The 13,735-nt window shown below is 45.9% G+C and overlaps 1 protein-coding gene across 3 annotated transcripts in view; it reads right to left on the minus strand.

The window, feature by feature from the left end:
• The window catches only part of LOC108290620 (saoe class I histocompatibility antigen, A alpha chain-like), a 39,199-nt gene extending 33,171 nt beyond the window's left edge, over nt 1-6,028 (minus strand). Inside the window, exons 1-8 of one of the 3 annotated variants that reach the window (XM_037732034.1) lie at nt 5,871-6,026; nt 5,473-5,742; nt 4,940-5,215; nt 4,075-4,350; nt 3,838-3,954; nt 3,360-3,392; nt 3,170-3,217; nt 2,983-3,012 (exon numbers count right to left, since the gene is read on the minus strand). In XM_037732034.1, the coding sequence (XP_037587962.1) occupies nt 3,008-3,012; nt 3,170-3,217; nt 3,360-3,392; nt 3,838-3,954; nt 4,075-4,350; nt 4,940-5,215; nt 5,473-5,742; nt 5,871-5,943 (1,098 nt within the window). In that variant the 5' untranslated portion in view covers nt 5,944-6,026 and the 3' untranslated portion in view covers nt 2,983-3,007. Of the gene's footprint in view, nt 1-2,982; nt 3,013-3,059; nt 3,218-3,359; nt 3,393-3,466; nt 3,678-3,837; nt 3,955-4,074; nt 4,351-4,939; nt 5,216-5,472; nt 5,743-5,870 lie in introns of those variants that run through there. The other 2 variants (XM_017510508.2, XM_037732035.1) reach the window with 2 other exon arrangements.
• Between the last annotated feature and the right edge of the window lie 7,707 nt (nt 6,029-13,735).

Below are 13,735 nucleotides of genomic sequence, written 5' to 3' on the forward strand. Positions count from 1 at the left end.
ATGAACCTGGAAACCATCATTCTCAGCAAACTGACACAAGAGCAGAAAATGAAACACCATATGTTCTCACTCATAGGCAGGTGTTGAACAATGAGAACACATGGACACAGGGAGGGGAGCACTACACACTGGGGTCAGTTGGGGGGAAATAGGGGAGGGACAGTGGGGTGTGGGTAGTTGGGGAGAGATAGCAAGGGGAGAAATGCCAGATATAGATGAAGGGGAGGAAGGCAGCAAATCACACTGCCATGTGTTTACCTATGCAACAATCTTGCATGTTCTTCATATGTACCCCAAAACCTAAAATGCAATTAAAAAAATTAAAAAAAAATAAGGTAAATTTTATTTTACGTATATTTTATACAATTTAAAAATTGAAAAAAAAAATACGTGATTCAATAAAAATGAGGGAAAAAATGAAAAATAAATCAATAAAATGAAGGAAAAAATACTTTGCGTTATTGTGGTCTTTTAAATAACTGTTCTAGTTACAACTTCTCTTATTATTTCTTTAATTATCTGAGAAAGCACAATAATCCATGGCTTATTATAACCAACAGCAGACCCTGACTCTCATTTACCTGTGCAGACAGCCCAGGGGAGAAGCAGTGCTCTGGCTCTGAGACACAGGGGGTGGAAGCAGGAGAGTAAGTGGGTGGTGAAGCTGTAGCTGCAGAGGCATCCGGGCCCCTCACCTGCACTCCTCGTAGATGTCTCCTCCACTGAATGCCCGCGATGCCCTCTCCTCCGTATGCTCCTGCCAGAGTGTCCCCGTCTCCACGGACAGCAGCTCCACCCTTCTACTCACTCAGTCCAACACTGTGGGTGTCCTTGATTCTTCTTTCTCACACCACAGATGCAATCCATTAGCAAGTGCTGTGAAGTCCATCTTCAAATTCATCCACAATACCATCACTTCCCACCATTTCCCCCGCTCACACTCCAGTCAAGGTAACCAGCGTCTCCATCCTGGAATACTGCGCTCCTTCCCGCCGATTCCCTACTGCCTCACTTGTCCCCCACCTCCCAATTCTGTTTTCAACACAGGAACCAAAGGATAACTCCTACCATGTCCCCTTTTCAAAATTGTCCTCTAACTCTCCTCGTCATTCAGAACAAAGGTCAAAGCCCTTACCACCCCCTCCAGGCCTCCCTGCTCTGGCCACACCTCTGACATTTCAGTTTCTCTGTCCAGCCCTGCTGGCCTCTTCCTCCTTCCAGGAACACAGACACTTTCCTGCCCTAGTGCATCTGCACTGAAGGTTCCTGCCTGAAAAGAGCTTTCCCAGTCATCCTCGGGGACAGCTCCTGACATCCCTCAAATCTTCACTCGAAGGTCACATTTTCAATGAGGTCCATGCTGACCACCCAGCACAGCAGCCACCCCCCTGTCCCCACAGCCCACACTCTGGATCCCCTGCCCCACAGCACTTGTCACCTTCTAACTCAAGCATTTTCTGCTCTTACTCTGCTTATACTGTATCTATCATCTGCCTACAGAGGTGTCCAGTCTTTTGGCTTCCCTGGGTCACATGGGAAGAATTGTCTTGAGCCACACATAAAACACACTAATGACAGCTGATGAGCAGAAAAAAATAGAAACAAGAAAAAAAAGGTATGTGCATAATTTTCATGATATCTGCCGCCACAGATAAGTAAAAACGTCCTCATATTGGAAGCTGTCCTGGGCCACATGCAGCCTGTGAGCCACAGGTTGGATAAGCTTACATCTAGAACACATACACCACAAGGCCGAAAATCCTTGTTTTTACTAAAATACTTTCTAAATGCAAAAGCAGTCATATACCTAGCAGACAACAAATGTCAGTTGAATGAATGATCACTGTAGGGCACCTCCCTATTCTAAAGGCAATATCTTTATTAATGTAGCCTCAGGCCAAATGCTGTTTTGTGGCAGCTACAGAGCAACATCATCTCACACTGACATCAGTGCTGCCAGAGCTTTTCTCACCAGGGCTGCGTGTGTGCCCTCCCTCCCTCCCTCCCTCCTCCAACAACCCTCCTGCACGCTGCAGCACACAGCCATATTTTTAGCTTCAGGAAAGATAATGCTAGGCTTATGGGCCCGATTTTCCAACTACATATGAATCTAAGTTAGACTCTGCTTTATAAATCCGTGAGTTTGGATTGGAGGCAGCACTAGGATTACTAACAACTCAGGCAAGAAGAAGAGGAGGAGAGAGAGCAGGAGTTCCAACAGAGTTACCTACTATGAGAAACTACTGGAGCCCTCCTCTCTGCAAGTATCAGAATCTGCTTCATTTAATAAGGGGGAATATATGGAAAATACAATCCAGGAAAGAGACCTGGAAGGAGGGTGAGAGGGACAGGGGTCTGAAAATTTCTCTCCTGATACCACAAGGACTTTTATGTGTAGAGACCACCATAGGTGACACTCAAGTCCCTGTGATTACAGGCCATGGCAGGACAAGGTTCTATTGAAGGGCTAAGGACAATGGAGCAGCAAAGACGACCCAGTCAAGCAGTGACCATATAAAGCCCACAGTGGCCTGAGCACCCACTGTGCACATCCCCATCTATTCTCCATCCCTGCAACAAATCAGCACAAGAAACACGTGGATTGAGGAAGGTTCTCAGGTCTTCCATTTATTTTCTCTCTCAAATTTCAGGAATCTTCTTCTGGAAATAATTTCAAGGAGTAAATTATATTCAGATTCTAATTTTAATAGGAAAGTAATAAGTTACAGGTCAGTGCATCATGAAGTTGAGACAGAGATGGAGACATCACAACCCCAGGTCTCTGGAACAGGAAAGGTGACCAGGGAAGGAATGTAGGTCAGCGTGGGGAAGGGGGTCATGGTGGACACGGGGCTGGGCTGGTCTCCCCCCCCCTCACATTATGCCTATAGGGACACAGACACATTCAGATGCCTTTGCAGTAAGAGAAGTCAGGGTTCTTGAAGTCCCAAATCAAAGGTGTGAATAAATCTTACCTCTTACCTCAGTCCCACACAAGGCAGCTGTCTCACGCTATAAAAAAAAATTCATGAACAAATTTATATCAGTCACACTTGAAACAACCCATCACCAGCTCAATACATCCAAGTCAAAGAAACCCCATAACACAGCTGTGTCCACTGTTCCCCCCAACAACCCACACACATCAGCCCCTCCCCCAAGATCCCACCTTTACAAGCCGTGAGAGACACATCAGAGCCCTGGGCACTGTCGCTGCCTGGGGTAGAACAAAAACAGAACCTGGTCAGAGCCTACAGGAAACGCCGCTAGAGGAGGAATTGTGGACTTGGTGAGCTCCCCCATGGGCTCCCGACCACAATATCCCAATGATCTCAGGGATCAGCCTCCTTCATACTTACTTGCAGCCTGAGAGTAGCTTCCTCCTTTTTTATCTGTGGGAAGAAAATATTCTGTGAGGGGTCAGAAAGGTGACAGGGTCATGAAGTCCTAGAGGAATCTCCTAGTCTTAGACCCCAGAGAAGTTTCCAGAAATGTGTGCCTGCAGACTCAGGGAAGGATCAGGAAAAACAAGGAAAGCAGGTGTGGGTCCTGGACCAATTGCCCTCCTAAGGACTGTCCTCAGCAGGGATTTTCCCTTGTGACCTGTGACTGCTGGGATCAGGTCCCCATCGCCACAATCATCAAGGTGATACATCTGTCCTTCACTGTCACAGGTGCTTTACACAAGAGTAAGTGCTGGCACACAGGGCCCAGGCTGGGTCGGTTCATGAGTATGGATGATGCTTCCTAGTAACCAGGCAGGACACACTTCTACCTGGGCTTGGAACCCTCAGTGGGACAAGAAATCTCAGACCCCACTCCTAACCCTTTCCTCACCTGAGCTCTTCTTCCTCCACATCACAGCAGCGACCACAGCTCCAGTGACTACAGCTCCAAGGACAGCCAGGCCAGCAACGATGCCCACGATGGGGATGGTGGGCTGGGAAGGTGGCTCTGGAAAAGGAGGGGAAGGTGAGGGTCCTGGACCCCCAGGACCCAGCCCCAACCGTGCTGAAAGGTTGCAGAGTGGCTCCTGCTTTCCCTAAGAGACATGACACCCCATCCCCTCCTTACCCCATCTCAGGGTGAGGGGCTCAGGCAGCCCCTCGTGCTGCACATGGCATGTGTATCTCTGCTCCTCTCCAGAAAGCACCACCACAGCTGCCCACTTCTGGAAGTTTCCATCCCCTGTGGGCCTGGTCTCCACAAGCTCCATGTCCTGGGTCTGGTCCTCCCCATCCCGCTGCCAGGTCAGTGTGATCTCCGCAGGATAGAAGCCCAGGGCCCAGCACCTCAGGGTGGCCTCATGATCAGAGATGGGGTGGTGGGTCACGTGTGTCTTGGGGGGCTCTGAAGGGAAGAGTCGGAAACTAAAGGCACTTTGCATCTTTCATGGGACACCACTGCAGCACCCATGTGATTATCCTGAGAATGGACAGGACACCTGGGGTGGGGAAGGGAGCACAGAACCCAGACCCCAGCCTGGACACAGGCATCTGGGATAATCTCTTATTCCTTGGAAAGTCCTAGTCTCTGAGTGGGGAACTTCTGGACCTGATCTGAGTGGAGGCCAAGGGACTCAGAGGAGCTGGAGTCAGACCCCCCCCACACACTGAGTGTGGGGCAGAGGACAAGGCAGGAGAGGAAAATCCTGGTGCCCAACGCTGCTGTGGGGTCACAGGGAACCCCTGATCAGTATTCCAGGAATTGACTTCCCCTCCTTTCCCTCAGACTGCAACCCTTAATTGTATCAGAGAACAGGGCGGGCTCTCAAAGTCACTCTCTGGGACAGGATCTGGAAACCAAGGAGGATTCCTCTCCCTCAGGACCGGAGGGCGGGTGATATTCTAGGGTTGGTCCCGTTTTCCTCCCCTCCTTCTGCAAAGCCAGTCTGGGAGGTCTACAGGCGATCAAGGAGGTTCCCGCTGGCCCCTGGTACCGGCGCGCAGCAGCGTCTCCTTCCCGTTCTCCAGGTGTCTGTGGAGCCACTCCAGGCACTCGCCCTCCAGGTAGGCTCTCATCTCCTCTGCCACATTGGCCTCCTCGAACTTGCGCTGGGTGATCTGAGCCGGCGCGTCCGCGGCGGTCCAGGAGCGCAGGTCCTCGTTCAGGGCGATGTGATCCTTGCCGTCGTAGGCGAACCGTTCATGCCCGCAGAGGAGGCGCCGGTTTGGCCCCAGGTCGCAGCCAAACGTAGCCTGGAGCGTGTGAGACCCTGGCCCCGCTCCCGCGTCAGCTTCGCCCATTTCAGTTAAGCAAAAGTCCCGGTCCCCGCCCCACCAACCCCCGGGGATTTTTGCCTAAACTGAAAATGAAACCGGGTAAAGGCGCCCGAGTTTTTCCGGGGTCGAGGGTCTGGGCGGGTCCCGCAGCCTCTGGGTGAATCTCGGACCCGGAGACTCACGGCGACCCAGGCCTTCCTTGCGGGATGGGGAGGGGTCGTGACCTGCGCCCCTGGCCGGGGTCACTCACCGGCCTCGCTCTGGTTGTAGAAGCCGCGCAGGACCCGCAGAGCCACTCGCGAACTCTGTGCGGCGGCCTCGACTCTCCGTGTCTGCTCCTCCCAATACTCCGGCCCCTCCTTCTCCATCCACTGCGCCCGCGGCTCCATCCTTGGAATCGCGGCGTCACTGTCGAACCGCACGAACTCCGTGTCGTCCACGTAGCCCACTGCGATGTACCGGGGCTCCCCGCGGCCGGGCCGGGACATGAAGGTGTACAAATACCTCATGGAGTGGGAGCCTGGGGGCGAGGAGGGGTGAGACCCGCCGACACTCCTCCCGGCGCGGCTTCCCAGGTCCTGCCTCCCCACCGAGCAGGCCCCTGGCTGCTCCCCACAGAGGCCGTTTCCCTCCCGACCCCGCACTCACCCGCCCGGCTCTCGGTCAGGGACAGGACCCCCAAGAGCAGCAAAAGGAGGGTACGGGGCCCCATGACCGCCATCCTCGGTGTCTGGGGAGAATCTGAGTCCGGGTGGGTGACTGGGGACTTTAGAACCGGGACCGCGGCGACGCTGATTGACTTCTCTAAAAACCCACACCCAATGGGAGTAGGAACTGGGTCCGCGTCATGAGTATCCAGGAAGAAGGACCCAACACTGGTTGGGAGAGGAAGAGAAACTCTGCGGAGATGGGGAATCCCCAACGTTGAGCCTCCCCAACCCACATACGGCCTTCGGGGCCTGAGACCCTGAGAGCCACGCCTGGAGCCCTGGGACTTCGCCCTGACCTCGCTTCCCCTGTGCCAAGCGCTCTGTCTCAATGTCTCCCTGAGTCTTGGCTGAGGAGCTGCTGAGAAACCAGAGAGAGAAACCCTCAGCATGGGCCCCGTCCCTCTCCCTTCACTTTTCATCCCTGCATCCCGGTCCCTGAACTGGACTCCCTGCCTCCAACTTCTTACCTGTCCCCCGGAGTCTTCTAGAAGAAAACTCACCCCAGGAAGCTTAGTGCCAGAGATTGAGCTCGCCCTGGGAATGGAGGTGTAGAGACAGGGTTTTGTTTTGTTTTCAAATCTGGAAAAATTTTGCCTGAGAGCATGAGCTAGCATAGAGACCAGTTTGCTTTTTATTTATTAACTACAGTGGGTAGCAGAATCTTGGTAACCCCTGAATGATCAGGAATTTAATCGGTAAAAAATGCGACTTTGGCCCATTGATATATAAATGTGTCTAAAAGCTCTCATCTGAGACAAGGCAAGAAAATAAACAAATAAATAAATAAACAAAGCATTACAATAGGACTCATAAAGCTTCTCTTTCACTATCCCAGGAAATGTATCTGTGACTCCCACTTGATGTATTTTAAATTTACCTTCATTCTAAAGTCCTGAGTTTCTGTGTGAGTCCAGGACATCTCCTCAGTACAAAGTAGCACACTGTGTTACTGTATGTTGCAACCAGGAGCCAGTACAGACTTCATTCACCTCACAGTCGCAAGTGTTCAGTGCAGTCACAAGGCCCCTCACCAGTGCTGAAACACTGCCTGTTTTTAGGAAGTGTCCACATCTAAATGGTGGGTTTATTTTACAGGAACACTTAGTATTTTTTAAACCTGATAAACATAAGAAACAATTAGTTTTTAGGCAGATCTACATAAGGTATTAAAGCCCAACTGCTTAGGACACCCTGAGAGGCTCTGTAGATGGATGTATTAAAAATCTATAAAACAATGTGTTTAAACCTAAGAATTCTGCTGCTTTCAAATTCTTTCCTCTGCTCCATCTCCTCACCTCCTGCTTCTCCAGCCCTTCGCTCCATCCCTTCCATCCCTAAGGCCCTCCTCTCCCTTAGTCCCCACCACACTGTCACTCCTGAATTGTGACACTAACACTGTCCTATTACCTGCTATGTGACTGTTCTCTCCACAGTGGTCCTGCTACTGTGAGGCAGAGTGTCTCATTTCTCCACATAAAACACTCCAGTGGCTCCACCTTGGTCTTGTGAAGCTTCTAGAACGTCAGGCAAGTGTCCATATGAGGGTGTACCTGGTTTAGTGTAGGCACTAAATTAATTTTTATTGACTGAATGATTAAAATATGTGTGTATTAAAATGGACCACAGAAAATTACAAAATATGAAACACTGAAAAAGTTAAGAAAGATTTTATTTTCTGTAACTAATGTGCATATCAACTCATCAATTCATTCCATGAGTCTGTTGAGGCTGTGTATGAATTTTGACTGTGTAACAAATTGTCACAAACATTGGTTTAAGCAACACCCATTTATTGTTGATTTATTTATTTTTAGAGATAGAGTCTCCCTCTGTCATCCAGGGTGAAGTGCAGTCACATGATCATGGCTCACTGCAGCCTCAAACTCCTGGGTTCAAGGGACCCTACTGCCTCAGTCTTCAGAGCAGCTAGGACTGCAGGCAAGTGCCACCATTCCCAGCTAATTTTAAAAAAATGTAGAGACAAGTGTCTCAATATGTTATCCTGGCTGGTCTCAAACTCCTGGCTGCAAGTGATCCCCCTGTGTCAGCTCCTCAAATGTTAGGATTACAGGTGTGCACTACCATGCCTGGCCTGACACCACTCATTTATCTGTTTATAGTTCCTTAGTCAGAAATCTGGGCATGATGTGGATGGAATCTCTGTTCTGGGCTTCCCAAAGCTGTGTTGTCATTTTGAGTCCTCTTTCAGGCCTACACAGAGGTGGCAGAATGCAGTTTCTGGCAGTTGTAAGACTGAGGTCCCTGTTCCTTGCTGGATGTCAATGTAGAGAACAGGAGGGCTGTGCTCAATTCCTGGTGCCCACAAGCGTTCTTTCCTATACAGCCCCTTCATTTTCAAAGCCTGCAGTGGAGGAAACCCCTCATGCTGAATCCCTCTCACACTGTGAATCTCTATGCTCATGAAGAACCCAGTGTTTTCAAGGGCTCAGCTGATTAGGACAGTGCAAGCAGGATAAACCCAGCCTAAAGTCAAATAGTTGACACCCTTAATTATATCTGCTGAATCCCTTCACAGCAGCACCTACATTAGAGTTGCTTGAATAACTGGGGGAAGGTGAATGATCAGGAGGTAGAGATTGGGGGCCATCATAGAATCAGCCTAGCAAGGATTGGATCTTCCTTTTGTGTTTAATTGAGACATAGTTGAAAATTGAAATTCAAGTGAAGTGATCATTGTGAATGGTAATAAAATACATCCTCTTCAGTCATGGAAATTCTCCTTACCTTTCACAACTAAGTTACATGTTTAATATCTTATAGTTAATTTAGGCCAGATGTGGTGGCTCACGCCTGCAATCCTAGTGCTGTATAAAGCAGAGGAAGGCACATTTGTTGACGCCAGAAGTTCAACATCAGCCTGGGCAACATGGTCAAACCCCCATCTCTGCCAAAAAAAAAAAAAAAATTAGAAAATTAGTCAGACATGGTGGTTCATGCCTGTAGTCCCAGATACTCAGGAGGTTGAGGTCACAGGATCTCTTAAGTACAGGAGGTTGACACTGCAGTGCATGGTGATCATGCCACTGCACTCCAGCCTGGGTGACAGAGCGTGGCCCTGTCTCAAAAAGTAATAATAACGATGATGATAAATTTAGAGCAAATGCAAATTAATGTGTAAATTAATGTGTAGTAATACATCCTGTCATGTAAAAATTAGTTATTTACTATTGCGTAACATATTATGTAAGGCTTAGCAGCTCAAAACAACAAATATTCATGGTCTTCCACAGTTTCCACTGTTCAGGAACCCAGAAGAGGTTTCCCTGAGTGCTTCTGGCTCAGGGCCTCTCACAAGGTTGCAGTGCCGTTGTCAGCCAAGGGCTACATCATCTGAGTGCTTCATTGGGGCTGGGGATTCATATGAAACATGGCTCAGTCACATGGCTGTTGGAAAAGGCCTAGTTCCTTGTTGTCTGGTTCCAGAAGGTCTCAGTTCTTGGCCACATGGACCTTCCTGCAGGGCTGCTTATGGGACAGCAGCTGGCTTCCCCCAGAGCTCACAATCCCAGAGACAGAGAGAGAGAAAAGGTGGAAGATGCAGTGAGTTTTGGGTTCTACACCCGGAGTCACAAACTGTTATGTCAGCATTACTCTGTTAGAAGTTGTATTAGCTCATTCTCACACTGCTATAAAGACTGGGTTATTTATAAAAGAAAGAGGTTTAATCGACTCACAGTTCTGCATGGCTGAGAAGGCTGTCCCAGGAAACTTATAATCATGGCAGAAGTGGAAGCAAATACATCCTTCACCTGGCGGTAGCAGAGAGAAATGCAGAGCAAAGGGGGAAAAGCCGCTTATGACACCATCAGATCTCATGATAATTCACTCACTGTCATTAGAACAGCATGGTGGGGGCTGGGGACAGGTGCAGTGGCTCATGCCTGTCATCCCAGCACTTTGGGAGGTCCAGGCAGGCAGATCACAGAGTCAGAAGTTCAAGACCAGCCTGGCCAACATGGTGAAACCCCATCTCTATTAAAAATATAAAGATTAGCCGGGCGTGGTGTTGCATGCCCAGGTACTCAGGAGGCTGAGACAGGAGAATCTTTTGAACCCAGGAGGCAGAATTTGCGGTGAGCCGAGGTTGTGCCATTGCACTCCAGCCTGGGCATCAGAGTGAGACTCCATCAAAAAGAAAAAAAAAGAAAGAAAGAAGGAAGGAAGGAAAGAAAAGAAAAGAAAGAAAGACAAAGAAAGGAAAGAAAGAAAGAAAGAGAGGAAAGAAAGAAAGAAACAAAGAGAGGAAAGAAAGAAAGAAAGAAAGAAAGAAAGAAAGAAAGAAAGAAAGAAAGAAAGAAAGAAAGAAAGAAAGAAAGGAAGAAAGAAGAAGGAAAGAAAGAAAGGAGGGAGGGAGGGAAGGAAGGGAGAGAGAGAGAGAAAGAAAGAAAGAAAAAGAGAGAGAGAAAGAAAAGAAAGAAAGAAAGAAAGGAAAGAAAGAGAAAGAAAGAAAAAGAAAGAAAGAAAGGAAGGAAGGAAGGAAGGAAGGAAGGAAGGAAGGAAGGAAGGAAGGAAACGAAATGAACAGCGTGTGGCAACCATCCCCATGATTCAATCACAATCACCTCCTATGTGGTCCCTCTCTCAATATCGGGGGATTACAATTCACTTGACAATTGAAGATGAGATTTATGTGGAAACACAGAGCCAGGCCATATCGGAAGTGCATCATTAAGTCCAAGCCACACTCAAGAGATGGAAGTAAGCTGCACCTCTGGAAGGGAGCAGTATTAAAGGATTTGCGTATATGTTGAAAGCAAAATTGGAAGTATTATTTCAGGATTTTGTAAATTGAAGGCTTCTTTTGTCTAATTATTGTTCTTTAATATGGTTTAACCTTGTCTTTTAATTTTATTTCATTTTAAGTTCCAGGGTACATGTGCAGGATGTGCAGGTTTGTTACATAGGTAAACATGTGCCATGGTGGTCTGCTGCACCTATCAACCCATCACCTAGGTATGAAGCCTGGCATGCATTAGGTATTTTTCCTAATGCTCCCCTCACCACCACCCTCCCACAACAGGCCCCAGTGTGTGTTGTTCCTCTCCCTGTGTCCATGTGTTCTCATTGCTCAGCTCTCAATTATGAACATGCAGTGTATGGTTTTCTGTTCCTGTGTTTGCTGAGGTTAATGGCCTCCAGCTTCATCCATATCCCTGCAAAGGACTTGATCTCATACCATTTTAGGGCTGTGTAATATTCCATGGTGTAGATGTACCACATTTTATTTGTCCAGTCCATCATTGATGGGCATTTGGGTTGATTTCATGTCTTTGCTATTGTGAAGAGTGCTGCAGTGACCATACATGTGCAGATATCTTTATAATAAAATGATTTATATTCCTTTGGGTATATACCCTGTAATGAGATTGCTGGGTGAAATGGTATTTCTGGTTCTAAATCTTTAAGGAATTGCCACACTGTCTTCCACAATGGTTGAACCAATTTACATTTCCACTAGCAGTGTAAAAGCATTCCTATTTCTCGTCAGCTTCTCCAGCATCTGTTGTTTCTTGACTTTTTAAAAATTGCCATTCTGCATGGCATGAGATGGTATCTTACTGTAATTTTGATTTGCATTTCTCCAACAGTCAGTGATGTTCAGCTTTTTAAAATATGTTTGTTGGCTGCATGTATGTCTTCTTTTGAGAAGTGTCTGTTCATGTCCTTAGTCCACTTTTTAAGAAAGTTGTTTTTTCATGTAAATTTACCTAAGTTATTTGTAGATTCTGAATATTAGACTTTTGTCAGATGGATATATTGAAAGATATATTGAAAAATTTTTCTCCCATTCTGTAGGATGTCTGTTTACTCTGATGATAATTCCTTTTGCTGTGAAGAAGCTTTTTTGTTTAATTAGATAACATTTGACAATCTTTGCTTTTGTGGCCGTTGCTTTTGGCAATTTGGTCATAAAATCTTTGCCAATGTCTATGTTCTGAATGGTATTGCCTAGATTTTCTTCCAGGGTTTTTATAGCTTTAAGTTTTACTTTTAAGTCTTTAATCAATCTTGAGCTAATTTTTGTGTAAGGTGTAAGGAAGGGGTCCAGTTTCAATTTTCTGCATATGGCTAGCCAGTTCTCCCAGCACCATTATTAATTAGAGAATCGTTTCCCCATTGCTTGTTTTTGTCAGGTTTGTTGAAGATCAAATGGTTGTAGATGTGTGGTCTTATTTCTGAGTTCTCTATTCTGTTCCATTGGTCTATGTGCCTGTTTTTGTACCATTACCGTGCTGTTTTCATTACTCTACCTTGTAGCATAGTTTCAAGTCAGGAAGCCTGATGCCTGCAGCTTTGTTCTTTTTGTTTAGGATTCTCCTGGCTATGCGGGGTCTTTTTTGGATCCATATGAATTTTAAAATAGTTTTTTTCTAATTCCGTGATAAGCTTCTCTTTTTAAATTAATGATTAAAAGTTTGAGACATCACAGAACCTTGGGTGTTCAGGGGAAAACAGTTTGAGACAGAAAAAGGAGATTCAACAATATCTCTGAGCTTTTCTTGCAAATGCGTTTAATAACAACAATGTTCTCTACAATGAGTTAACACAGTTGAGAACATGGAGTAACTAGATCAAATAGTTTCAAGACTTCGATGCAAAAATACCGCCTTGAAGATAAGTCTTTGTTTTGTCTAAGATGTCGCAAATTTACTGGAGGTATGCTCCAAGTGCCAATTTTCTTGTTGAAATATCATCTTTATAAAACATTTGCCTACACTAAAAAAAAAAAAGACAAACAAAACAAAACAACACAACAAAAATTCTGCTCTGTCTGTGGAGTAGCCCTTGTTTTGCTTCTTTACTTCTCTAACAAACTTGCTTTCACTTAGAAAAACATTGCAAAATGCCTAATCAGATTGCTTTTCTTTTACAAAAATGTGAATCTCATACTTCAGTCAACACATCTAGCTTAGCATGATGCCAATAACTTTGGTTTGATGGAGTCACCAGAAATAGTTAGTTTGGACTGAGAAAAAAGTTTTTTCAAAAACTGGCTCTTCAGTGGCATTCTGTAATAAACTTAACATCTTTTTTTCTGGTATTGAATGCGATATGATAGAAGTGATTTGGACACCACTGTGATTCTAAATAGCACTGCTATTATGTGCATCTGAAGCGTGTGTTTTTTTAAAATTTTTGAGTCCTCTTGTTTTGCATTCATATTTGCTATGCCATCACTGATTATTTATTACTACTATTTTGTGATTTCATTTATTTTGATCAATGATGTGCTTTTCCAATTCTGTAGAAGTTTAATTCAGTTGTATGTATGATAAAATATAACATCAAATCCTTTGCAAGGCTGAATTACTTTGCACATCAGATTGAACATTGTATACTTGAAAATCCAGTGAGCCAAGGATCAAATGACCTATTTCTAGCCAAGGTCATTTTCATGGCATCCTGGTTCTTTCAGTAACATGGCTCCTTACAATTCTCTGTGGTTTTCTTCTAATGTAAGTAGTTCTTCTTAAGGATTCTTGCAGTGAACTTTGGTATTCTTTTCCCTTTCCCTTCTACAAAAACCAGGTATACTTTAATTTGAAAAATTCTGTTTAAGGAATTATAATCAAGTAACTATCGGGGTGTCTAGACTGGGGTAAAATACAGAACCTGTAAAGCTACACTGGACTGCTGCCCATTCCCATCCCCCAGAAGGAAACTCCATCCTGAGTCTTGTGATTATTATTCCTGTGTGTTTCTTTAAATATTTGTGCTCTCTCCCTCTCTCTCTCTCTCTCTCCATATATATATATATATATATATATATATGTATATATA

The sequence above is a fragment of the Cebus imitator genome, unplaced genomic scaffold, assembly GCF_001604975.1.
Source record: "Cebus imitator isolate Cc_AM_T3 unplaced genomic scaffold, Cebus_imitator-1.0 Scaffold440, whole genome shotgun sequence".
Taxonomy (NCBI): Eukaryota; Metazoa; Chordata; class Mammalia; order Primates; family Cebidae; genus Cebus; species Cebus imitator.